Consider the following 25,462-nt stretch of genomic DNA (forward strand, 5'->3'; position numbering starts at 1 on the left):
GCACGTTTTGGCATGCGCCTTTGCTACTTTTTGCTCAAGCTGCCTGTCACCTGCCTGTGGCAACTTCCACAACGAAAGGAGTCACTCAAAACAGGCACGTGTCTGCAGCTCTTATTAGTTAAGCAGTAACAATGGACAGCGGCTATTTGGCAGCACATCATAGTACCACTACCACAACCTGGGAAAAGTAACAGAGGAATGTCACTTGAAGACTTTGTACAGATTGTCTATTATTTTTTGGTTCACTGGCTGTACTGTTGGGTGGATGATTCTAAAAGAAATGAGCTGCTATTGCTAAAGACTATGTGACTATAGCAGTAATACTAGACTGAATACAAACTCATTGTGGTCTGATTTTGTGGCAAAGAGAGTTATCAAAAGCTGACTGCAGACAAACTCTAACTAATTAATGAGTTTTTTGTGTTTTTTTTTCAAAGATAATTTATTAATGTACTAAACAATACACCACAGGCCTGTTATCTTGTTTCCATCCATTTTCCAATCCGCTTCTCCGTGTGAACTTGTTTTTATTTATTCATTTGTTTAGGAGTGGCACTGACCGAATGCCAGTCACTCCTACTGCTCAGGAGTGGCACTTAATTGCTGCTCAAGGGTGTCACTAACCAAACCACAGTGGCACCTGACACTTAAAATGACAGTAGCACCATCAGCATCTGCTGCTTATGAGTGGTGTTAACTCAAGGGTCAGCAACATATGGCTCTGCAGCTCTTTAACTGCCCTTTTGAAGCAAAGGCAAACAAAGGAGTGCCCCACATCATTACTACATCAATAGAAAAATAGGGAATGTACAGTACAGAAAAAGGGAAACTGCATTCTAAAATAAAAATGACATAAATTAGATCACAACCAAGGTAGCCGCGTTTGGAATCAATTTTTGAATTAACAATATATTTGAAGTGTATCTCATATTTCCATCCGGAAACTTTTCCTAAGATGTAGAGGAGCTTATTGTAAAATGTCGCTCATCGTTCAGCTGTTTTACGAGGCTGATGTCACTTCTGATTCTCCAGCTTCTTATTCTAATTTTTACGTGCCACCTTAAATTCTGACTGAGACGCTGAATTTAAATGCGGCACCATTTAAGGTGGAACAGGAGAAATCGTTTAAGAAGTGACTTCATTTGCACAACTGTAATATTTATCGTTGCAGGAAACCAACTGCGCTGCTAACAAATGCAAATAAGTCCGTTCGTCTTCAAGTGTTTGCACGTTCCACCTCAAAGAAATTTTACTGACACAGTGACCCCTGACTCTCTACAATGAGACCAAATCCGAAGTTATAAAATCACTAAAGAAAATGGGCAGGATGGCTGTAACATGTGCTGTGTGGACAACCACTGGATCCTTAACTGTGCCATAACTGCACATTTTATCGCAAATGAGTGGCAGCAGTGTCTCATTAGCTCATTTGCCAGAAAAGTTGAAGCTGTTATAGCTGCAAAGGGTGGGCTGACATCATATTAAATCCCATGGATTAAGAATGGCATGTCACTGAAGTTCATATGCATGTCAAGGCAGATGAGCAAATGTTTTTGGCAGTATAGATAGATAGATAGATAGATAGATAGATAGATAGATAGATAGATAGATAGATAGATAGATAGATAGATTTCACCTGAATTTCACTTGACTTTCACCTGAAAATAATTCAACACACAGCCATTAATGTCTAAATAGCTGGCAACACAAGTGAGTACACCTCACAGTGAACATGTCCAAATTGTGCCCAATTGTGTCGTCCCTCCCTGCTGTCATGTGACATGCAGGAATTTACAAGGTCCCAGGTGTGAATGGGGAGCAGGGCAATTATATTTGGTGTTTTGGGTACAATTCGCTCATATTAGCCACTGGATATTCAATGTGGCATCTCATGGCAAAGATTTCTCTGAGGATTCAGGTTCAGAATACTTTATTGATCCCAGAGGGAAATTGCAGTCATTACAGTTGCAACCGATTATGTAAAAGAATAAACACTTTAATAATTTAAAACAAAAGAGAGAAATTTGCAATATGTACACGTTTAAATTCTTAGGAATACAGTAAAATGGCAGTAGCTGTGATAATGAATATGAAATGTACTGTATAAAGCAATTCAAATGATCGCACCTCTAGTTATTGCACACATAATAAAAAAGTTACATTATTATTATTATTATTACTATCATTATTATTATTATTATTATTATTATTATTATTATTATTATTATTATTATTATTATTATTATTATTGTTGTTGTTGTTGTTGTTGTTGTTGTTGTTATCACACATATGAACAGTACAATTTTGTATTGAGTATTGCACAGATGAAGCATAGTATCACACATTAAGGGAGAAGTTTTAGAGTTTGACTGCCACAGGTAAAAATGACTTCCTGTGGCACTCTGTGGTGCATTTCTGTAGAATGTGTCTTGCACTGAATGTGCTCCTATGTCTCATCACTGTGTTGTAGAGTGGGTCTGAGCCATTGTCCATAATGCCCTCCAGCTTAGACAGCATCCTCCTCTCTGACACTGCCACCAGCTCCACACCCACAACATCACCAGCCTTGCGGGTCAGTTTGTTGAGTCTGTTGGCATCTCCTACCCTCACCTGCTTCCCCAGCATGCAACAGAATAGAGGATAGCACTCGCACCACAGACTCATAGGAGATCCTGAGCATAGTCCAGCAGATGTTGAAGGACCTCAGGCACCTCAGAAAACAGAGATGACTTTGGCCCTTCCTGTAGAGAGCATCAGTGTTTTTAGCCCAGTCCAGTTTATTGTCAATACACACTCCAATATATTTGTAGTCCTCCACAGTGACCACATTGTCCCCCCTGATGGACACAGGAGTCACAAGTGCCTTGTTCTTCCTCAGGTCCACCACCAGCTCTTGCCTTTGTCATGTTGAGCTGCAGATGGTTCCGCTCGCATCATGCGACAAAGTCCTTCACCATCACCCAGTACTTTTCCAATTTAAATATTGCAGAGTCATCTGAAAACTTCTGAAGGTGGCAAGTTTCTGTGCACGTCCATGGTGTAGAGGGTGAAGAGGAAGGGAGAGAGGACAGTTCCCTGCAGGACGCCAATGTTGCTGACCACTCTCTCCAACACACAGTGCTGCAGTCGTACATATTGAGGTCTGCCAGCCAGGTAGTCAACAATCCAGGACATGAGGGGGGCATCTATTTGCATCAGTGTCAGCTTATCACCCAGAAGAACAGGCCAAATGGTGTTAAATGCACTGGAGAAGTCAAAAACCATGACCCTCACAGTGCTGGCTGGGGTGTCCAGGTGAACATAGACTTGGTTGAGCAGGTAAATGATCCTCAACTCCACTCGGAAAAGGCCTCAACAGGGTCAACTAAAGAAGTTGAGTCCACATGTTCAGCGTCATATCCAGAGGATCGCTTCCAAAAATAGACACATTAGTGCTGCCAGTATTGCTGCAGAGGATGAAGAAGTGGGAGGTCAGCCTGTTGGTGCTCAGACCATATACCGCACGATGCATCAACTCGGTCTGCATGGCCATCAGTAGAAGCCTCTTCTGAAGTTGACACACAAGAAAGCCCAGAAAACAGTTTGCTGAAGACAAGCAGTCAAAGAACATGGAATATGGGAACCTTGTGCTGTGGTTTGACGAGACAAAGATAAACTTGTTTGGCTCAGATGGTGTCCAGAAAGTGTGGTCGTGCCCTGGTGAGGAGTACCAAGACAACTGTCTCTTGCCTACAGTCAAGCACGGTGGTGGTAGCATCATGGTCTTGACCTGAGGAGTGCTGGCGGCACTGGGAAGCTGCGGTTTATTGAAGGAAACATGAATTCCAACATGTACTGTGACATTCTGAAGCAGAACATGATCCCCTTCCTTTGGAAACTGTGCTGCATGGCAGTTTTCCCACACATTAACAACCCCAAACACATATCAAATATGACAACTGCCTTGCTGAAGGTCAAGGTGATGGAAAAACTGGTAAAACAATGTATAATACTGAAAAAAAAAACACCTGGTAGTTATTTGGCAACAGGTCAGTAACATGACTGGGTATAATAAAAACATCCAGGAGAGTTTTTCAGAAGTACAAATGGAAAGGAGTTCATCACTACGTGAAAGTTCAAGTTCAAGAATTGCTTTTCTAACCATAAAATTGCAAAGAACATTTGCTTTTCATAATATACAATATACAATAACATTGTAAGATTCAGAGAATATGGAGCAATCCCTGTATGTAAGGGACAAAACCAAGATCAGTATTTGCTGACCATGATCTCTTGGCTGTCAGGTGGCACTGCATTAAATATAGAAGTGATTCTTGCCACCTCCTTTGGGCCTGAGCTCATTTAAAAGGGACTGAAGGAAAGGAAAGAAGTGTCCTGTGGTCAAACAAATCAACATTTGAAATTAATTTAGGAAATCATGGATGCTGTCGCCTCTGGGCAAAAAACACTCAATTTGTTATCAGTGCAGTTTTCAAAACCAGTGTTCATGATGGTACACGGGGACATTAATGCACATGACATGGGTGACATGAACATTTGTGAAGGCAGCGTTAATGCTGAACAATATATTTTTTGGCAACATATGCTGCCATCCAGACAATGCCTTTTTTGTTATTTCAGCAAGATGATGCCAAACCACATTCTGCAAGTTTTACAACAGCATGGTTCTGTATTAAAAGAGTCCAGTTGCTAAACTGGCCTGCCTGCAGTCCAAACCTGTAACCCAGTGATAATATTAGGCACATTATTAAATGAAAAATACAACAAAAGAGAGCCCAAACTGTCATGCTGAAATCCTATATCAAAGAAAATGGCAAATATTTCACAATCAAAAGTAGAGCAGTTGGTCTCCTCAGTTCCCAAACACTGTGTTGTTAAAAAAGTGTTGTAAAAAAAGAGGTGATGAAACACGGTGGTAAACATGGACCTGTCCCAACTTTATTGGAATGTGCCAAAAGGCACATATCTTTAAAAAAGCAACAACAAAAAACAATTACAATTTCTCAGTTTCAACATGTCTTTATAGGATTTTCCTTTTAAAATGAAGTTTACATAATGAGCATATAATTGCATCACTGCATGATTTTTTTATTTACACTCTGCACAGGTTTTTTGGAAATTGGTTGCAGTATAGGATCAAGGACTTTCTTTTCTGTTATAGGAGACTCAAAAAGCCATATCTATTTCAACTTCTTTGGACAGATCAGCACACTGAAGGAGAAAGCAACCTGACATTTCTATTACCTCAGCTATCAGATGCTGCAATAGCATTGTGATGAGTGAGTGAGAGAGAGCGAGAGAGGACAATCCTACCATCAAATCTTTGTTAGAAAGAAGCTTATTGATTAAGTTACATCTCCTCATTTTACACATCCATGCAGTGAAACACCAGATACATACTAGTGAAGATATTCACTAGGAGACAGTAAGCACACTTGCCCAAAGTGGTGAGTAGCCCTATCTGCAGCACCCGAGGAGCAGTTGGGAGTTTGGTGTCTTGCTCAAGGGCACCTCAGTTACGTACTGTTGGCTCAGGGAATCAAACCAGTGACCTTCTGGTCACAGGGTTGGTTCCCTAAAATCCACCCTAATGCTTGTTAAAGATCACATTTTATAACCAAGATATTTTCAGTGCCATCATAAAAATTCAACTTTGATGCAGAATTAATACATGAAAGTGCTGAAACCCAGATTCATTGAAATAAATATGGCAGACAAAAACATTAGATTTTATTATTAATACATGAAATGTAGTTTAATTTTTTATATGCATTTTAAGGCAATTAGGCACATATAAAGCTAAGAATAATTCAGCAAAGTTTATACTAAACCAGTGTGCTGTATTTAACAATTTTCAGAGAGACTTGGAAGGAACTTTACCCATAAGGTGTTTCTTGGTATTCTGTTCTGGTCTAAACATGATTATGAAACACTTGGGAGCAAAAATACAAATAATCAAACCAAAGCTTGAGGCCAGAATAGCAAATATCTCCACAGCTACAGTGAACTTTCCAGGAGAGCTGACATAAGCTGGGATAAAGGTAACCCAAACTGCACAGAATATGAGCATGCTGAATGTGATGAACTTGGCCTCATTGAAGTTATCAGGCAGCTTCCGTGCTAGAAAAGCCAAAATAAAACACAAAAGAGCCAGAAATCCTATATAACCCAGCACAGCCCAGAAACCTATAGCTGAACCTAATCCACATTCCAGTATTATCCTTTCCTTGTATTGTTTTAGATTTTTGAAGGGGAGAGGAGGAGATATTGTCAACCAAATAACACAGATAAGGACCTGTATTAGAGTGACAGCAAGAACACTGAGTCTCTGCTGTGGAGGCCCAAACCATTTCATGGCATTACTTCCTGGCAATGTGGCTCTGAAGGCCATTAACACCACTATTGTTTTCCCCAGAACACAGGAGATGCAGAGGACGAAGGTGATCCCAAACGCTGTGTGACGCAGCATACAGGACCACTCAGAGGGCTGACCAATGAAAGTAAGTGAACAGAGGAAACACAGAGTCAGTGAGAAGAGCAGCAGGAAGCTCAGCTCTGAGTTGTTGGCTCGGACGATGGGAGAAGTTCTGTGTTTGTAGAAGACAACAGTCACACATACAGCTATGAAGGCCCCAGTGATGGAGAACGCTGTCAGGATGATGCTCAGAGTGTCGTCCCAGGACAGGAACTCCACAGGCTTGGGGAGGCAGCTGTCTCGCTGGGTGTTGGGCCAGAACTCAGGAGGGCAGCGAATACAGTTCAGAGAATCTAAGATGTTATACAAGCATATTCAGAACCCTTAAATTGGGAAAAAATGCAAGGGACTGAAAGCAACTAAACTATCACTGTAGCAAGCAAAATTGCACATTGAATTGTGATACCCAACCTGTCTTGTTGCTGATCTCTCCTTCTGCACATGGTATACAGTCATAGCAGCAAACTGGCTTTCCTTTCTGCACAGCCTTCCTGGTTCCCGGAGGACAGCTCTCACTGCACACCGATCTTGGTATCTTTAAAGCATTTGACAAATAACAATTTTCATTGTTTGCCTAAAGATTATTTTTTGACATTTAGAATGCTATGCACAGATTAGTGTTTTTTTTTATCTATGTTGTCGAACTAATTTTTTCAATTCATTAATTAAATTGAGAGAAAACATCATTATTATTATTCTCAATTTTAGTTTCTGACTTCTTTTTATTTATTATGTTAACTTTAACTTAACCTGACATCCATTTGATGTTTAATGTTCAAAAAAATCATGTCTAATTGAATTTTAATTTTTAGTTTCATATCATATTATTATCTGTAAAGAATTGTCATTAGTTTGCAGTTTTCTTATCTGATATTTTACACATTTTTGATTAGATAATAACATCAATTAAAGGTTATTTCTGGTTCTACCATGTTATTTTAATGCTAAGTGTAATTCCATATTTACATTATGAGAAGTTTTTTATGAAGTTTGCAGGTGTTTCTTGTATCAATTTACCAGTCCAGCCTATATTATGTCTAATCATAAACAAGTAGGCAATAAGAGAAAGATGGCAATTAAACCATCTATGATACTGATTATTTCTTTTTTGTAGTCACACACACACACACACACACACACACACACACACACACACACACACACACACACACACACACACACACACAGGCCACTTTATTAGGTACACCCGTTCAATTGCTTGTTAACACAAATAGCTAATCAGCCAATCACACGGCCGCAACTCAATGCATTTATGCATGTAGAGGTGGTCAAGACAACTTGCTGATGTGCAAACCGAGCATCAGAATGGGGAAGAAAGGGGATTTAAGTAACTTTGAACGTGGTATGTTGGTTGGTGCCAGGCGGGCTGATCTGAGTATTTCCGAAACTGGAATTTTCATGCACAACCATCTCTAGGGTTTAGTGAGCATCAGTTGTGTGGACGAAAATGCCTTGTTGAGGTCAGAGGAGAATGGGCCTAATAATAATTACTAATAATTAGTACCTAATAAAGTGTCCAGTGAGTATATATATATATATATATATATATATATATAAAGGAGCAGCCCAGGACCAGTGATGACACTGGTCATGTCCTGCTGTCATGAAACAAGCAGTTACAAGAATTAGAACTTTTTTACAAGAATACCGTTTTTTTTTTTTTTTTGCATAGTGATAGTCAAGTCATGCATGCAATCAGTTTCCACCAAATAAATCTAAGCACTTAGGTAATTTTGAGATGCAATTACTGTAAAAAAGTTTCATTTCTTTAACTTAAAAAATAAGAACAAAAGGTTTTACATTTACATTTTGAGTACATTCATTTGTATAGCATACCTAAAACCTGTATTTTTCTTGCCTGGATGGTAGTCAGATTTTTTTTTAGATATTTGAAATCATGTTTAGACAACAATAAGTGAAACTTGCTTTTTTTTTTTTTCTTAATTCACACTCAAAGACTATTATATGTGTTGGACTGTACCTCGCTCTGTTCCCCAATCCAAGTGATAGCTCTGCTCATACTGAGCTCCTGGCCTCTTGGTCTGGATGAGTCGTAGTGACCCACATTCACAAAATCCAAACTACCATCTTTCTTGTACTGCCAGTTTATGAGCTCGTAGACGGCCACAGGGTCTCCACTGGAATCAAATGAGACCTGATAGCCATTCTTTGTAGTGAAGTTTACTCTCTTCAGCTGGTCGAATATCTGCAGTGGAACATGTTATTTGGCAAACTCTCAATGGAACTGTAATGATGAACTGCTATCTCTGCTCAATTGTTTCAAGACACTACAAACAAAATATAATTGATGAATACTGACATAGAGACTCAATGTGAACAATTATTTAAAAATTCGAGCACTGTGCTCACAAATTGTGTCTCACAACCACGAAAGGGAGCTCAAACTAAAAATAAACCAGAAAAAGAATGTTCTCTTTGCGCTTTATACTATTGCTTAAATTACAATAGAATTATCCTGTGATAGTATTTATCCTGTGATAGTAATTATCCTGTGAGAGATTATGTTAAAGATTTGTGTCGTGCACGTCACAGCAGTGACCTGGAAAATGCTACTTTTTTTTTTATAAGGCAGAATTTCGATGCTTGATCTTAAATTAAAATAAAACATGTCACAAATCTTGTAGTAAATATGTAAAAGATCTTACATTAAATCTTGCCCCAATATTGCTTTCAGTTCTGAAACAAAAAGATAAAATTAACAGTATAAAATAACAAACTAAAATAAAAATAAAGTAAAAAGAAACTAAGGAAACAAACGGGGGGAGTTTTGTTTGTTGGTTTGTTTTTTGTATTCATTCATTCATTCATTCATTCATTCATTCATTTATTTATTTATTTATTTATTTATTTATTTATTTATTTATTTATTCATTTTTCCTTTTTAGATTATTTCCTGTACGGAAATCTTAGAGGACGAAAGAGAAACTATGAGAGGTGTACGGTTAGTTCAATCTGTTTTTTTTATATTTGTGCTATATTTAACACCTTCCTGCGTTACAAAAAAAAAAAGAGCAGATTGCCACAGCAAGGTTGAGTGGTCGTCATGACATAAATGAAACAGTGGACACGATTTCAAAAGTAAATCGTGTCGTGATAATTCGAAAGGTAAAGCAAACTATGTGAATTTTTAAGCATGTCAGTTTCATACCTGCCATGGTGTAAATTTAGCGCTCTTGTCGCACTGCGTGTCATTACAGATAACACCGTGGATGGCATGCGCTATGGCATACGTAGCTTTATACACCAGGTTAGTGATGCGCAGCTGCGACGTGTCTGTATACGGGTTCTGCAGCGCGCGGATATCCTCACTGCCGTCACATTCCCGCGCGCCCTCTGAGGAGCCTTTTAGGCTACAGCTGAACGAGCTCTCCCAAAACTCCGTCAGCAGAGGAGATTTCAATGCTTGTGCTGGAGAGAGATCCAGAAGAAACTCACGAAGACCTGGAATCACCGAGCGGGGGATCCCAAATCCTATCGCCCCAGCGCACATGTTAAAGCGCAGAACATCTGGATCCATAATCCACGCTTCACTGCCGATCCACTGAAGTGGAGGCGGAGGCTGTCTTGTCAGCTCCTCCAACAGAAACAACAATTCGCTTTCGTGAACAAACGCTACTATTACCCGGGCTGTTGATCTCCGGATGACGTTCGCCACTCTCTCCAGTTTACTGCGCGGTTCTGTTCTGTAAAACACCTCGGAGTACTCCACACAGATTCCCAACTCTTGCGCAGCCTTTAGAAATGACGCCATTCCATTATTTCCATAGGCTGTGTCGCTGCGCACTGCCCCAATCCATGTCCAGCCAAAATGCTTGACTGTTTTTGCTAGTGCGGCTGCTTGGTGATGGTCACTTGGTATGGTCCTGAAGAAAGCAGGATACTGAAGCTTATCACTCAGACACGCGCACGTTGCGTAGGGACTCACCTTTGATTTAGTGCAGATAAGAAAAAAAAGCGTCATTTGAATCGCGTGATTTAATTCTCAGTCATTTTTGCAGGACTTTACTAAATTATTACAAAACACAAATAATTAATTTTGCACCATTTGATGCAGCAAATCATTACCTGTGGAATTCCAAACAGACCCAGTATTCTAGTCATGCTCATTGAGGGTGTAGAAGAAGTCTCTCCCACGAGAGCAGGAACAGCGGCGGCTGCAGATTTTGAACAGGAATCAGTATCATTGTAAAATGGATCCAGGCCGTTTGCAAACTGAAACGCAACTTTTACAGCCATCGGTACTTCAGCGCACGAGTCGTGTATCTGGTATCCTAACGTGATTCCCGGCAGGAGATCCGTTCTGTTGTTGATCTCGTGGATGGTGAACTCCATGGCACGAGCGAAGCGCAGCTGTCTTAAATTCAAACTGTTTAGAAACATAAGACATAAAACGAATTAGTTAGACAAATCATTTTACCAAATTCATGTAGACATCCATAAGTCAAAATGTAGCTTCAAGCGAAACATACACTGATTATAATTTTTTCTTTGTAATATTCTCTTCACTGCTTATTCCACACACTCAAACACACCTCCCAGAGCACTGCAGCTGGAGTGGTTGCCTGGTGTAGGTTTTCTGCTCTGCTCTGGTGTAGTAATGAATAGAGAAGATTCCTCCAATCACAAAATCTCCATTCATGTAAAGACCAGCTATCTGAGGCTCAGCCCACAGCCTGCAGCGCACCAAATCAGATTTACTTTCTGCTGGATTGAGCCCAGTTATCCACAGCATTGGTACAAACATCTTTAATATTGAGGTAATCTCCATGCTATGCTCCGCATTCCTCAGCCCCCTGAAGCCAGCGTCACTGCATTAATATAGCATCCTTATCGTAGTGAATGTTGGGTGTGAACTCTGACTGAGGAGGCGTGGTTATGTGTTGAGTAGTAATTGCAATGAACTCTTATGTCGTGTTGATGTGTTTGTTACACAGTGTTCTTGGTCATCCCACCTCATTGTTATTTTATCAGTACAGTCATATCAATTAATGTGAAATACCAGATGTTTAAAATACAACAAGTACACACACACACACACACACACAGCAGGCCATGTAGGAGGAGTACAGAGTGAAGGTACACACACACACACACACACACACAAACAAACGAACAAACAAACAAACAAACAGCAGGCTATGTAGGAGGAGAACAGAGTGAAGGTACACACACACACACACACACACACACACACTAACAGCAGGCCATGTAGGAGGAGAACAGAGTGAAGGTACACACACACACACACACACACACGCACACACTAACAGCAGACCATGTAGGAGGAGAACAGAGTGAAGGTACACACACACACACACACACACACACACACACACACACACACACACACACACACACACACACACACACACACACACACACACACACACACACACACACACACACACACACACACACACACACACACACACAGCAGGCAATGTAGGAGGAGAACAGAGTGAAGGGACACAGCACTTCCACACCTTTATTCCCCCCAGGTTCACGCCAACACCAACTGTGTATTGAAAATGTGTTATTTTATATGATCTTCACAGAAAATGAGCAAAAGCCAAGAAAACTGAGGTTGAAATAATAATAAATCGTATTTTTGATAAAAATGAAACAATCCACTTTTGCAGTAAAAAAAAAAATCTAACACAGTTTTAGCAATAAATGATCTTAAACATTGGAGTTCATCTATAACTGCTATCACTAACCTTTAACCTTTTGCCTTTCTGTCCTATCTTGCATGGTACAGCAGTTATGTTCAGGCACCCCTGGTACCCTTTATGGTGGAACACTAAAAGCTTCAACTACTGTGGAAACGTATCTTGCTGAGTAAAGTGGCTACAGGTAAGTTAAAGCAGAGCAAAATAATTCTGTTTTCATTAACATTTTTCAGCCTGCTAGCACTTTAGCACATACTGACATATTATCATCATTTTATTATGTTTCGTCTGTTCATTGACCATTTACTGTTGGTAGCACTGGATGTAGTTTGTACAAATAATACTAATATTTCATTTAAAATATATATATATTTACACTGAGTTTGCTTTGAAAAAATAGCATTGTCAAAATGCAAGTAAGTTCACAGTGTTAAAAGCCTAAAGGTCACAACAAGCTAAGTAACAACTTAGACCGTCAACCACAGAGCTGTGTCTTAAGTTTTCTAATTAAATGTATTTTAATTGTAGTTTTTCTATATGGTGAGTTCCAGATACCTGAGATATTCAAAAAACTATGTCATATTTTTATTAATATTAACACAGAAGTTAAAGAAATTCATACCTTGGTGGTACAGAGCTTAGGAGAATGAGAACTGATGTCCGTGTAAATTCTGATCTCATATGTACAATCTGACATGCTCAGCAAATGTACTGGACAGATCTGGCAAACCCAAACAAGTTGTGAGGGTTTCTTGGGAACGTCTGGCAGAGGAACCTACTAGAAAGATCTTCAACTCCCACATCCAACAAAGCTTTGACTGCATATGGAGGCCGGTGACAACGAGTCTTAGTAGGCCCTGCTCTGTGCCTCCATTGTTGATGCAGCGGATCGGAGCTAAGGCCGCAAGGTCGTAGGTGCCTGCCATGGTAGCAATCCTCAAACCCCTTGGTGGACACCTCGGGTAAAGGAAGCCGTCAAGCTCAAGAAAGAGCCCTATTGGGCCTGTTTGGCTTGTGGGAGTCTGGAGGCAAAAAATGGGTACCGAAGGGCCAAGCGGGTCGCAGCTTCAGCGGTTGCTGAGGCAAAAACTTGGGTGTGAGAGGAGTTTGGTGAGGCCATAGAGAGAGACTAATGACAGACACCGAGAAGGTTCTGGCAAACCGTCATACGCCTCAGGAAAGCGGTTCCTGACCAACACTGTATACAGTGGGGCTGGGGGGCTGCTGACTTTGACTGGGGACATCATTAAACGGTGGAAGGAATACTTCAAGGATCTTCTCAATCCCACCAACGATCCTTTCCCAGAGGAGGCAGAGCTTGGAGACCTGAGCGAGGGTCCGTCCATCACTTGGGCTGAGGTAGCCAAGGTGGTTGGAAAACTCCTTGGTGGCAGAGCACCGGGGGTGGATGAGATCCGCCCAGAATTCCTGAGGGCTCTGGTTGTTGTAGGCTCTTGGCTGACACGCCTCTGCAACATTGCGTGGACATCTGGGGCAGTCCCTCTGGAATAGCAGACCGGGATGGTGGTCCCGCTTTTTAAGAAAGGGGACCGGAGGGTGTGTTCCAACTACCAGGGGATCACACTTCTCAGTCTACCTAGTAAGGTCTATGCAGGGGAACTGAAGAAGAGATTCCGACCGATGAATCTCAGCTACAAGAGGAACAATGCGGGTTTCGCCCAGGTCGTGTTCGCCCCAACCAGTCTACATGTGTTTTGTGGATTTGGAGAAGGCATTTGACCGCGTGCATCAGGGGATCCTGTGGGGAGTGCTCTGGGAGTATGGGGTGCGGGGCTTGTTGTTACGGGCCATTCAGTCCCTGTACCAACGGAGCAGGAGCTTGGTTTCTATAGCCAGCAGTAAGTCAGATTGGTTTCCAGTCAGGCTTGGTCTCTGTCAGGGCTGTCTGTTGTCACCTATTCTGTTCATAACTTTTATGGACAGAATTTCTTGGAACAGCCAAGTGGCGGAAGTGTCCAGTATGGTGGCCTCAGAATTTCACATCTACTTTTTGCGGATGATGTGGTCCTGTTGGTGTCATCAGGCCAGGACCTCCAGCTCTCTCTGGACCAGCTTGCACCTGAATGTGAAGCAGCTGGGATGAAAATCAGCATCTCTAAATCTGAGACCATGGTCCTCAGTTGGACAAGGGTGGAATGCTCCAGGTCGGGATTGAATTCTTGCCCCAAGTGGAGGAGTTTAAGTACCTTGGGATTTTGTTCACGAGTGAAAGAAGGATGGAGTGAGAGGTTTACAGGCAGACTGGTGCAGTGTCTGCAGTAATGCAAGCCCTATACCGGTCAATCATGGTGAAGAGAGAGCTGAGCCAGAAGGTGAAGCTGTCTATTTACCGGTCAATCTACGTTCCAACTCTCACCAATGGTCACGAGCTTTGGGTAGTGACTGAAAGAACGAGATCGCGGACACAAGCGGCCGAAATGAGCTTTCTCTGCAGGGTCGCCAGGCTCTACCTTAGAAATAGGGTGAGAAGATCTGCGATTCAGGAGAGTAGAGCCGCTGCTCCTCCACGTTGAGAGAAGCCATTTGAGGTGGTTCGGGCATCTGGTAAGGATGGCCTCGGGACGCCTCCCTAGGGAGGTGTTCCAGACATGTCAGACAGGGAGGAGACCCCGGCGAAGACCCAGGACACGTTGGAGGGATTATATTTCTCGACTGTCTCGCCTCGGTATCCCTTCAGAAGAGCTGGAGGAGGTGGCAGGGGAGAGGGAGGCCTGGGCCTCTTTGCTTAGGTTGCTGCCCCCACGATCCGGACCCGGATAAGCGGTTGATGATGGATGGATGGATGGATGGATGGATGGATATATCCCATGAAAAGATCAAATAAAATGTTTGCAGAAATGTGAGGGGTGTACTCACTTTTGTGAGATATACTGTGTATATGAACATGTCCAAATTGTGCCCGATTTTGTCATTGTCCCTCCCATTCTCATACTGGCCACTGGATATTCAACATAGCACCTCAAGAACTCTCTGAGGATTTGAGAAATATAATTGTTGCTCTCCACAAAGATGACCTAGGCTATAAGAAGATTGGTAACACCAACTGAGCTATAGTTTCATACAGTGGTTTTCCAGGACTGGTTCAACCTTCTTTTGGTTCCATCTTGATTATTTAATTTTTTTTTTTTTTTTTTCATTTTCCTCAATATTTAAAGTATTCTGCATTTACATTACTGTAAAAATGTTTTCGCCCCTTTCCTAGTTTTGCGTATATTTGTCAAACTTTAATGTCACTCACTCACTCACTCACACACACACACACACACACACACACACACACACACACACACACACACATATATATATATATATATATATATATATATATATATATATATATATATATATATATATATATATATATGGAAGAACCTTCCCAGGAGAGCCCAGCCTTGAAAAAAGTCACCAGGACTGCATCAACGACTCATCCAGGAGGCCTCCCAAGAACCTGGATTAACATCCAAAGGACTGCTGGCCTCATTTGCCTCAGTTAAGCTTAGTGTACATGATTCCACAATATGAAAGACACTGGGCAAAAATGGTATCCGTGGATGAGTTGTAAGGCGAGAAACACTGCTGACCAAAAAACACAAAAGCTCATCTCACAATTGCCAGCAAACAACTAGATGACCCCCACGTCTTTAGAGACAATATTCAGTGGGACTGATGAGTCAAAGGTGGAACTTTTTCGAAGACGTGCAGACCCGGCTAAAATGATAATCCTTTGTTTCTAATATAAATGTAAATTTGTCCAATATAAAAATATTATGCACAGTGTAAATAGTTCAATATACAGATATTACGTATTTAGTGTGTGTTCTTTTTGTTTTAATAAAATATAGGCAGCTTAAAATCTGTAGGGTGTGTACGTAAGCAGAAGTGAGAGGGGAGGGGCGCTGCGGGAGGTAAGAGAGAGAGGGAGAGACGCCGCAGGGGGTAATGGCCGCAGCTGGAACACGATAAATGCGTTGAGAAAAGTTTTCCTACTCGGTAAACTTAGCCTTTTCTCCTCAGCCAAGTCACAGAGTGCCAAATCGGTAATCAAGTGATACTGAAGAGAGTGCTTGTGCCACGTTTGTAACGTCATTCCAACAAGTCTGTTTGATTTGTACTTAGCTAGCCTTGCTAAGTAGTGTACGTATATGCTAGCTAGCTCTGTGGTATTTCATTTCACGCTTAACTCTACCAGCGTTCATAAAGACTGTTGTGTGTGAGAAACGAAAGCGTCACTCTTTCTCTCCTCGTCCCGTCGGACACAGACTTAGTAATTCTCCCCCTGATAGCCCTCTTGAGTCCCCTCGTGGCTCAGAGCTCCTCTGGCTACGAGGGAAACGCTCTCATCCTTGCCATTGCTGCCCGTGGGCGGGTCCTCCGCACCTTTACAACACCCCGCTCCAGTTCTCCATCGTTGCCCGAGTTGTCCGCCTCGTATGACAACGTGCTCAGCTCTTCTATTGCTGCCTGGACAGGTTCAGACAGTTGTCTCAAGTAAGGTACTGTTTTAATATTTTCTTTTGCTCTTTTGAGTGAAGCGACCTCCTAAGTTTTGGGTCTCTACGTTCCCCAGCTCCGAGTCAGGCCTGCAACGTTTTTCTTTTGTTTACTTAGTTTAGGCTTTTGAGTGTGTAAGAACGTGGGCCCACTTGAGTTTAAATATTTCCAGAGGTTTATACTTTGTACATGTGTTCAGAACTCTTTTATGAGTGTGCTATATATTTTCCACTGCTCATGTACCGTTACAGGTGTGTTTAAAGGTGAAATTCTACATAAGTCAAATTCATGATTGGTCATATGAGTTTAAATTAGAGGTGAATTTATACAAAAGCTACTTGTGTAACAAATACGGTATACATTGAACATTTACTTAATCTGTAACTTCAAAAAGCTCTAACATCTGGTTGCTAAGAACTCTGAAATATGTCATTTAAAAATCTAAGCGCTGTTATATTGTAAAGGTATTAACAGTTTACATTTTTCTGAACCCTGATAATTGCGAAAAATCCATAAGAGAATGTACTTTGATAAAATCTGATATTTTTCACTCGTGAAACACTCAGTAAACCTCTGGTATTTTATATTTAAGTGTATTTGAGTATCTACTTTCTTTTACGTCTGTGTTTTATTTCTGCCAATCACTTATATAAGGGAATAGGGAGTGATATATTGAATTCAGGGCCCTTATGCTTGCCACATATATTTGGGTTAGGGGTTACACATGGGTCCCATTACATCTGATGTATAGCTGGCATAAAGAGTCAGAATTGATCATATCATCTTTGTATGTCAGCATCATCAATCTAAGGCCTTAAAAAAGTATTACACAGATTAACCCTTTGACCTTAGTATTATAAGATGTAGTCTTTGAATGATTAATTCCAAATACCAAAAGAAGTCCAATTTCTCACATGACTTCTAATTTCAGACTTGTTCAGGTCAGGGATTTGTATCATATGAAACTGATTATTCATTTACACACTCCTTAATGTAATGTGAATAGGATTTTTAAATATGTTAAGTGTTTTTCAGTGCTATAGTGCTTCCTAAATCCCAATCTGGACTCAAGTTTGCAGACTGCATTAACTGTTCAAGGTATACAACTCTTTCAAATTGAGAGATCAGTTAAAATACTTTGAAATCATGGTAATTTAAAGTTTAAATGACAAGGCCCAAAGACTGATTAACACTTTAAACTTTTTTTTTTTCCCTTTTGACTTTTATTTAAAGAATGCAAAGTCCAGTTTTGAAAAGCAGAGGTTAAAAATAGTTTTTAAAAAATCTTTGGGAAGTTAGGTTTTCTAACAATGAATAATTACAAAATAAATTTGCAAATCTAAATAAAAGTTCAGGACCTGTGTTGTTACTAGATGACTACATGAAAAGGAGTCAATTATTTGTCCTCAGGCAAATACATGTATAAGTATTTGATTGATATAAATCTTCATTTTTCTTTTTAAAAATCTGTATTATAAATATATTATAATCTTCTTGTTCTTTCGGCTGCTCCCTTTAGGGGTCACCACAGCGGATCATCTGCCTCCATCTTGCCCTATCCACTGCCTCCTCTTCTTTTACACCAACCATCTCTATGTCCACCTTCACTACATCCATAAACTTTCTCTGAGGTCTACCTCTTCTCCTTCTACCCACCAGCTCCATCTCCAACATTCTTTGACCAATATATCCACTATTCCTCCTCAACACATGTCCAAACCATCTCAACCTGGCCTCTCTGGCTTTATCTCCAAACTGCTCCACCTTCACTGTCCCTCTGATCTGCTCATTTCTAATCTTGTCCATCCTTGTCACTCGACCAACGAAAATCTCAGCATCTTCATCTATGCCACCTCCAGCTCAGCCTCCTGTCTTTTAGACAGAGCCACAGTCTCCAAACCATACATCGTAGCAGGACGCACTACTGTCTTGTAAACCTTCCCTTTCATTCTTGCTGCTATCCTTCTGTCACACATCAGCCCTGATACCCGAAATAGCACACAGTTATGCTCCGTCAGTTGCATGCAAATGGATGAGTTTGCGCAAAAAAAGGGTGCATCTATCACAGGTGTCTCACACAATTCACTTTAGCGTATCCCTCTTAAGCCACGCACTCTACTTGTCTAAGACGGTGTGAATAGATATATGTAAGTGTCCACTGTTACCTGAGTTTACATGGCTGAGTCTCACTGAAAAGAAATATAAGGCCTTTCCTTAATTCAGAATGACATTACCCCAGAACTCAGAGAGCAGAGCATAATGGCTGTATAAGCAGAAAAGAGAAGTCCAATTCCATATTAATTGGCATAGATTTCCAACCTCATTTCCAAAAAATTGGGATGTTGAGCAAAATGTAGATAAAAACAAAATTCAATGATGTGCAAATCATTTAAACCCTATATTTAAAAGAAAATGGTACACGGACAACAAATCAAATGCTGAAAATGAAAGATTTTTTTTTTGTTTTATTTGTTTTTTTAAAAATTACATGCCCATTTTGAATTTGATGCATTTTGCACAGCGTCCCAACTTTTTGGGAAATGGGATTGTACAAAGTGATGTTTGAAAGGCACATATTTTTTTTAGATGTGCTTAAATATTTGCTTCCTTTATCTAACAATTTCACTACCACTCAAGCAATATCATTGGGAAGTTAATTAATAGACCCTTTTTAGTCCCACAATGGGGAAATTTCACCTCTGCATTTAACCCATCCATGAAGTAAAACACCACATACACTCTAGTGAGCACACACACACCAGGGGCACACTTGCCTGGAGCAGTGAGCAGCTCAATCCACAGCTCCCAGGGAGCAGTTGGGGGTTAGGTGTCTTGCTCTAGGACACCTCAGTCATATGCTGTCAGCTTGAACCGGCGACCTTATGGTCACGAGGCTGGTTCCCTAACCTCCAGCCCATGATTGCCTCACACTCAATGAGCACAATAGTAACCAAGTTCTTTACCTCAGAACCTACTCAAAGCAAGGCAGTGATAGAAAGGCCAAAATAAAACACAAAAGAGCCAGAAATCATATATAACCCAGCACAGCCCAGAATCCTTGATCAAATAAACAATATATTTTGAAAGTTATTACATGAGCTCCATTTTGACATAGAGACTGTATTTAAGAATACTGAAAGGTAAGCTTCTAAATGATGCATTTTAATGTAGTACATACTGTAATATTTTTATTATTTTATTTATATTTTACTGTTATATTGCAGTTTAAATACCAATATCCATTGTTGAAATTACTGTGCACATGTAAATTTTACCACAAATCTGATCATTTTATTGAAGGAGTTGAATCTCAGTACTACATGTACAATGTGTATGCGGCTCTCAAAGAGACCTAGAGGGCACTATACCCATGATGTGTTTCTTGGTATTCTGTTCTGGCCTAAACATGATTATGAAACATTTAGGAACAAAAATGCAAAAAAACAAACCAAAGCTTGAGGCCAGAATAGCAAATATCTCTACAGCTACAGTGAACTTTCCAGGAGAGCTGACATAAGCTGGGATAAAGGTAACCCAAACTGCACAGAATATGAGCATGCTGAATGTGATGAACTTGGCTTCATTAAAGTTGTCAGGCAGCTTCCGAGCTAGAAAAGCTAAAATAAAACACATAAGAGCCAGAAATCCTATATAACCCAGCACAGCCCAGAAACCAATAGCTGAACCTAATCCACATTCTAGTATTATCCTTTCTGCATATTGCTTTAGATTTTTGAAGGGGAGAGGAGGAGATATTGTCAACCAAAGAACACAAATTAGGACCTGTATGAGAGTGAAGGCAAGAACACTGAGTCTCTGCTGTGGAGGCCCAAACCATTTCATAGCATTATTGCCTGGAAGTGTAGCTCTGAAGGCCATTAACACCACTACTGTTTTCATTAGAACACAGGAGATGCAGAGGACGAAGGTGATCCCAAATGCTGTGTGGCGCAGCATACAGGACCACTCGGAGGGCTGACCAATGAAAGTAAGTGAGCAGAGGAAACACAGAGTCAGTGAGAAGAGCAGCAGGAAGCTCAGCTCTGAGTTGTTGGCTCGGACGATGGGAGAAGTTTTGTGTTTGTAAAAGACAACAGCCACACATACAGCTATGAAGGCCCCAGTGATGGAGAACGCTGTCAGGATGATGCTCAGAGTGTCGTCCCAGGACAGGAACTCCACAGGCTTGGGGATGCAGCTGTCTTGCTGGGTGTTGGGCCAGAACTCAGAAGAGCAAGGAACACAGTTCAGAGAGTCTAAAAATGAGAAAACCATATTTTGTACCATATATTAGTAGGAACTGTACGAGAATGAACACAATAATCATAAATTAAAGCTGTTTCTAGCACAACCTGTCTTGTTGCTGATCTCTCCTTCTGCACATGGTATACAGTCAAAGCAGCAGACTGGCTTTCCTTTCTGTACAGCCTTCCTGGTTCCTGGATGACAGCTCTCACTGCACACAGATCTTGGTACCTGGAAAATATTATGCAAATTAAAACAAGTAATACACACACACACATTTTCTAAGCAGCTTCTCCATCGGGGTCACGTCGGGGGCGGGGGTAGGGGGGGGCGTTGGGGGATGGGGGTAATGGGGCCTATGTCATCGGGCAGAGGGCAGGAAACACCCTGGACAGGTCACTAGTCCATTGCAGGGCAGACAGACAGACAGACACAGTCACACACACTTACACCCAGGGGCAATGTAACGTTACGTGTGGGCGCCTTCTGCGTGCTCTCTCTCTCCCTCTCTCTCTTTCGTGCTCCCTCGTTAACTTTCTCTCCTCTTTTCTGCGCCAGTCGGTCTGTCTTTCACCTTATAGGTGGATCAAGGTGTCATTCATCATTCTCGTCACGCTCGTCGCCTACTGGCCAATCAGAGGGAGAGTCCGGACCAAGAGAGGGGCGGGACTTCGTGCTCAAAAGCTGCGCGGCGGCACTTGTTCTGAAGCCTTCGGCTCGCTTGTTCTGTTCACGCTGTGCTGCTCAATTTGATATCGCTGTGTTGTAACGTTTTGTGCCTCAGTTTAGCTTTGCTGTTATGTGTAATTGTCATTGTTAACCGTTTGGTATTGGTTGTTGTTCCTGTCTCCCCTTTCTTCCTACTGTGTTTGAGTGGGTTTCCTGCTGGGAGGAAGAGCAGTTTACATCGCGCGCGCACTTACACTGCCACACGCAGGTAATCTAAGTGTCTAGACACACTAGTTTAGAGACGGGCACCACCCCCTCTATTTTTAGTCAAGTTTAGTGTAGCAGTCAGCTATTTTGTTTTGGTAGTTAGACAAGACACAAATACTAGCTGGTGTAGTTCTCTTGTTATTTTCTTTTCTTTGGTGACGTCTGTCCCCCCCAAGCTGGTCCAGTTCTGCAATGTCCTGTTTTTTTGTCTTGATGTTTTGTGACCATTTGTGTCTGTAGTATACTGTGGATGTCTTTGAAATAAATCTGCTTTACTGTATACTCTGGTTACCTTACTGGTTGGCCATTTCCATCTACTCACACCGCACATGTTACCGTCCCCACACCCTCCCTTGGACTGTAGCTATTTGTGGGAACGTAAAATGTACGTACACACACACACACACACACACATGAAGCATATAATTATGAGCACCTCCTTCGTTTGTGCATGGAATATATTACATTACATATATATTTTATTTAATATTTAATTCAACTTAAACTTGTTAAAATCACTTTCCATGTTGGATAAATTGACACTTTAATAATATTTGAGTGTGTTTTAAGCAAGATGAGTTTCAATCTGGCTACTATTAAATATCTAATTTTTCTGACTTTATTAGTCACAAAACATACTTATGTTAAAATATATTTCCCTACGTTTTGATAATTAATTAATTAATTAATTAATTAATTAATTAATTAATTAATTAATTAATTTATTTATTTATTTATGTATTTGTTTATTTATTACACTACTATCAATGATAGATAGGCTGTAGCACCTACTTACACATACGCAAGCATACAAAGGCTTTGAAACTGTCTGTGACAATGATATAAATTATAATGTAAACTTCTGTTTGTTATATAAAGAGCAATCTTCAGTTATTTGATGCCAGTTTTCACTAGCAAAGTTATAACAGCCAAGAACATAAGTTAGTGTTTTTTTTAACTCTTTCTTTGTTATTTTGTAGTACTAAAAAATTGAGAAAATTGTTGTCACAAGATGTTTCATGAAGGAGTGTGTGTGTGTGTGTGTGTGTGTGTGTGTGTGTGTGTGTGTGTGTGCGAGTTTGGGCAACATATTTGCTCCAGGTTTACAGTTTTTGAAGTACCTCGGTCTGTCCTCCAATCCAGCTGATAGCTCTGCTCATACTGAACTCCTGGCCTCTTGGTTTGGATGAGTCATAGTGACCCACAGTCACAAAATCCAACCTACCATCTTCCTTAACCTGCCAGTTTATGAGGTCGTAGACGGCCACAGGATCTCCACTGGAATCAAATGAGACTTTATAGATATCCTTTATAGTAAAGTTCACTGTCTTCAGCTGATCGAGTATCTGCACAAATAATGTGAACAACTGGAATCAAATGAGACTTTATAGATATCCTTTATAGTAAAGTTCACTGTCTTCAGCTGATCGAGTATCTGCACAAATAATGTGAACAACAAATAATGTGCAAAACTGCGACATATGCGTTTTATATATATTTATATATATATATTACATAAGATGTAATGTTCATATTAATTTAAAACACAGCTTGGCGCTGTTTTAAATATATCAGTTTTATACCTGCCATGGTGTGAATTTAGCGCTTTTGTCGCACTGCGTGTCATTACAGATAACACCGTGGATGGCATGCGCTATGGCATACGTAGCTTTATACACCAGGTTTGATGTTGTATAAGTGTCTGTATACGGGCTCTGCAGCGCGCGGATATCCTCGCTGCCATCACATTCCCGCGCGCCCCCTGAGGAGCCTTTTAGGCTACAGCTGAACGAGCTCTCCCAAAACTCCGTTAGCAGAGGAGATTTCAGTGCTTGTGCTGGAGAGAGATCCAGAAGAAACTCACGAAGACCTGGAATCACCGAGCGGGGGGTCCCAAATCCTATCGCCCCAGCGCAAATGTTAAAGCGCAGAAACTCTGGATCAATGATCCACGCTTCACTGCCGATCCACTGCATGGGAGGCGGAGGCTGTCTCGCCAGTTCCTCCAACAGAAACCTCATTTCTCCTGCGGCGAGAAACGTTACTATTACCCGGGCTGTTGATCTCCGGATGACGTTCGCCACTCTCTCCAGTTTACTGCGCGGTTGTGTTCTGTAGTAGGACTCGGAGTACTCCACACAGATTCCCTCCTCCTGCGCAGCCTTTAGAAACGAAGCCATTCCATTATTCCCATAGTCTGAGTCGCTGCGCACTGCCCCAATCCATGTCCAGCCAAAGTGCTTTACAACTTTCGCTAGTGCGGCCGCTTGGTGGTGGTCACTAGGCACAGTCCTGAAGAAGGCAGGATACTGACGCTTATCGCTCAGACATGCGCAGGTTGCGTAGTGGCTCACCTGTTATCCAGTGCAGAAAATAAGGAAGCGTTATTTCTTATTCAGACGCCTCACTAAATTCCTGTGGTCATTTATTGGACTTTACATGGTTCATAATTATTTATTAAATTCATTACTAGTTGCTCTTCGCCTATTGACAGCTGGGATCCAGCACTCCCTGTGACCCAGAAGAAGAAGCAGCATAGACGATATGTGAATGTGTGTGTGTGTGTATTACTGGTTTTAAAATGCACCGGTCAGTTAGATACTAGCCAAAATTCACCTGTGCAATTCCAAAAAGACCCAGAATTCTGGCCATACTGATAGATGGGGTGGAATTCGAATCTCCTACGAGAGCAGGAACAGCTGCGGCTGCAGATTTTGAACAGGAATCAGTATCACTGAAAAATGGTTCCATGCCGTTTGTAAACTGAAGTGCAGCTTTAACAGCCATCGGCACTGCACCGCACGAGTCGTGTATCTGGTATCCTAACGTGATTCCCGGCAGGAGATCTGTTCTGTTGTTGATCTCGTGGATGGTGAACTCCATGGCACGAGCGATTCGCAGTTCCTTGAAATTCATACTGTATACAAAAAACAAATGAATGAATAACATAGTCAGAGTTTTTTCACCATATACTTTTAACCACCTTTAACTCAATGAGGACTGTGTGATTTCAAACAGTGTAAATTTGATCATTATATTTTCTCCACAATCCGTCCTTCATTGTTCTCTCCACACTCACAGACAGACCTTCCAGAGCACTGTGGCTGCAGCGGCTGTCTGGTGTAGGCGTTCTGTATGGATGTCGTGTAAAAATGAACGGAAAAAATCCCCCCTATTATAAAATCTCCATTCATAGAAAGACTAGGCATCAGAGGCTCAGCCCACAGTCTGCAGCTGACCGGCTCCGCTTTACATGTTGTTGTACTGAGTCCAGTTAACCACAGCAACGACTCCAACACCTTTATAATCGAAGTGAGCTGCATAGTGTGCTCGGTAGTGTTCTGCCCTCTGAACGCCAGAGTGACTGCATCTAAATAGCCACCTTATTATGATGCTCAGCGGATTGTGAGATCAGACTCCGGAGGCGTGGTCATGTGTTTAATAGTAATTATTTTGATTATATATATATATAATATATATATTATAATATATATATATATATATATATATATATATATATATATATATATATATATATATATATATTTTTTTTTTTTTTTTTTTTTTTTTAATTTATTTTGTA

The 25,462-nt window shown here is 41.0% G+C and overlaps 2 protein-coding genes across 2 annotated transcripts; both read right to left on the reverse strand.

The window, feature by feature from the left end:
- Positions 1-5,837: 5,837 nt before the first annotated feature.
- On the reverse strand, positions 5,838-11,146 carry LOC108434078 (extracellular calcium-sensing receptor-like). Its single transcript, XM_017708991.1, has 6 exons — positions 11,050-11,146; positions 10,583-10,883; positions 9,666-10,442; positions 8,478-8,702; positions 6,887-7,010; positions 5,838-6,768 (listed from the first exon to the last, which is right to left on the reverse strand). Exons 2-6 carry the CDS (start codon positions 10,847-10,849, stop codon positions 5,855-5,857), a joined length of 2,307 nt encoding a protein of 768 aa, XP_017564480.1. The 5' UTR covers positions 10,850-10,883; positions 11,050-11,146; the 3' UTR covers positions 5,838-5,854.
- An 8,894-nt stretch (positions 11,147-20,040) lies between these two features.
- LOC108434105 (extracellular calcium-sensing receptor-like) lies at positions 20,041-25,202 on the reverse strand. The gene is made up of 6 exons (XM_017709016.2): positions 24,967-25,202; positions 24,496-24,796; positions 23,463-24,233; positions 23,001-23,225; positions 21,051-21,174; positions 20,041-20,954 (listed from the first exon to the last, which is right to left on the reverse strand). The coding sequence occupies exons 1-6, from the start codon at positions 25,200-25,202 to the stop codon at positions 20,041-20,043; spliced, it is 2,571 nt and encodes an 856-aa protein (XP_017564505.2).
- Between the last annotated feature and the right edge of the window lie 260 nt (positions 25,203-25,462).

Source organism: Pygocentrus nattereri, chromosome 7 (genome assembly GCF_015220715.1).
Source record: "Pygocentrus nattereri isolate fPygNat1 chromosome 7, fPygNat1.pri, whole genome shotgun sequence".
NCBI classification, from domain to species: domain Eukaryota; kingdom Metazoa; phylum Chordata; class Actinopteri; order Characiformes; family Serrasalmidae; genus Pygocentrus; species Pygocentrus nattereri.

Bases quoted from the DNA above. Each gene is read 5' to 3' on its own strand.
- LOC108434078 (XM_017708991.1), bottom strand. From the start codon at position 10,849: ATGGAGTTCACCATCCACGAGATCAACAACAGAACGGATCTCCTGCCG. The intron at 8,703-9,665 runs GTATGAAACTGA...GTTCCACTGCAG, and splicing joins CTAAATTTACACCATGGCAG to ATATTCGACCAGCTGAAGAG. The intron at 7,011-8,477 runs GTACAGTCCAAC...AATGCTTTAAAG, and splicing joins GGATTGGGGAACAGAGCGAG to ATACCAAGATCGGTGTGCAG.
- LOC108434105 (XM_017709016.2), bottom strand. From the start codon at position 25,202: ATGCAGCTCACTTCGATTATAAAGGTGTTGGAGTCGTTGCTGTGGTTA. The intron at 24,797-24,966 runs GTCTGTCTGTGA...TTTTGTATACAG, and splicing joins CAGCCACAGTGCTCTGGAAG to TATGAATTTCAAGGAACTGC. The intron at 23,226-23,462 runs GTATAAAACTGA...TTATTTGTGCAG, and splicing joins CTAAATTCACACCATGGCAG to ATACTCGATCAGCTGAAGAC.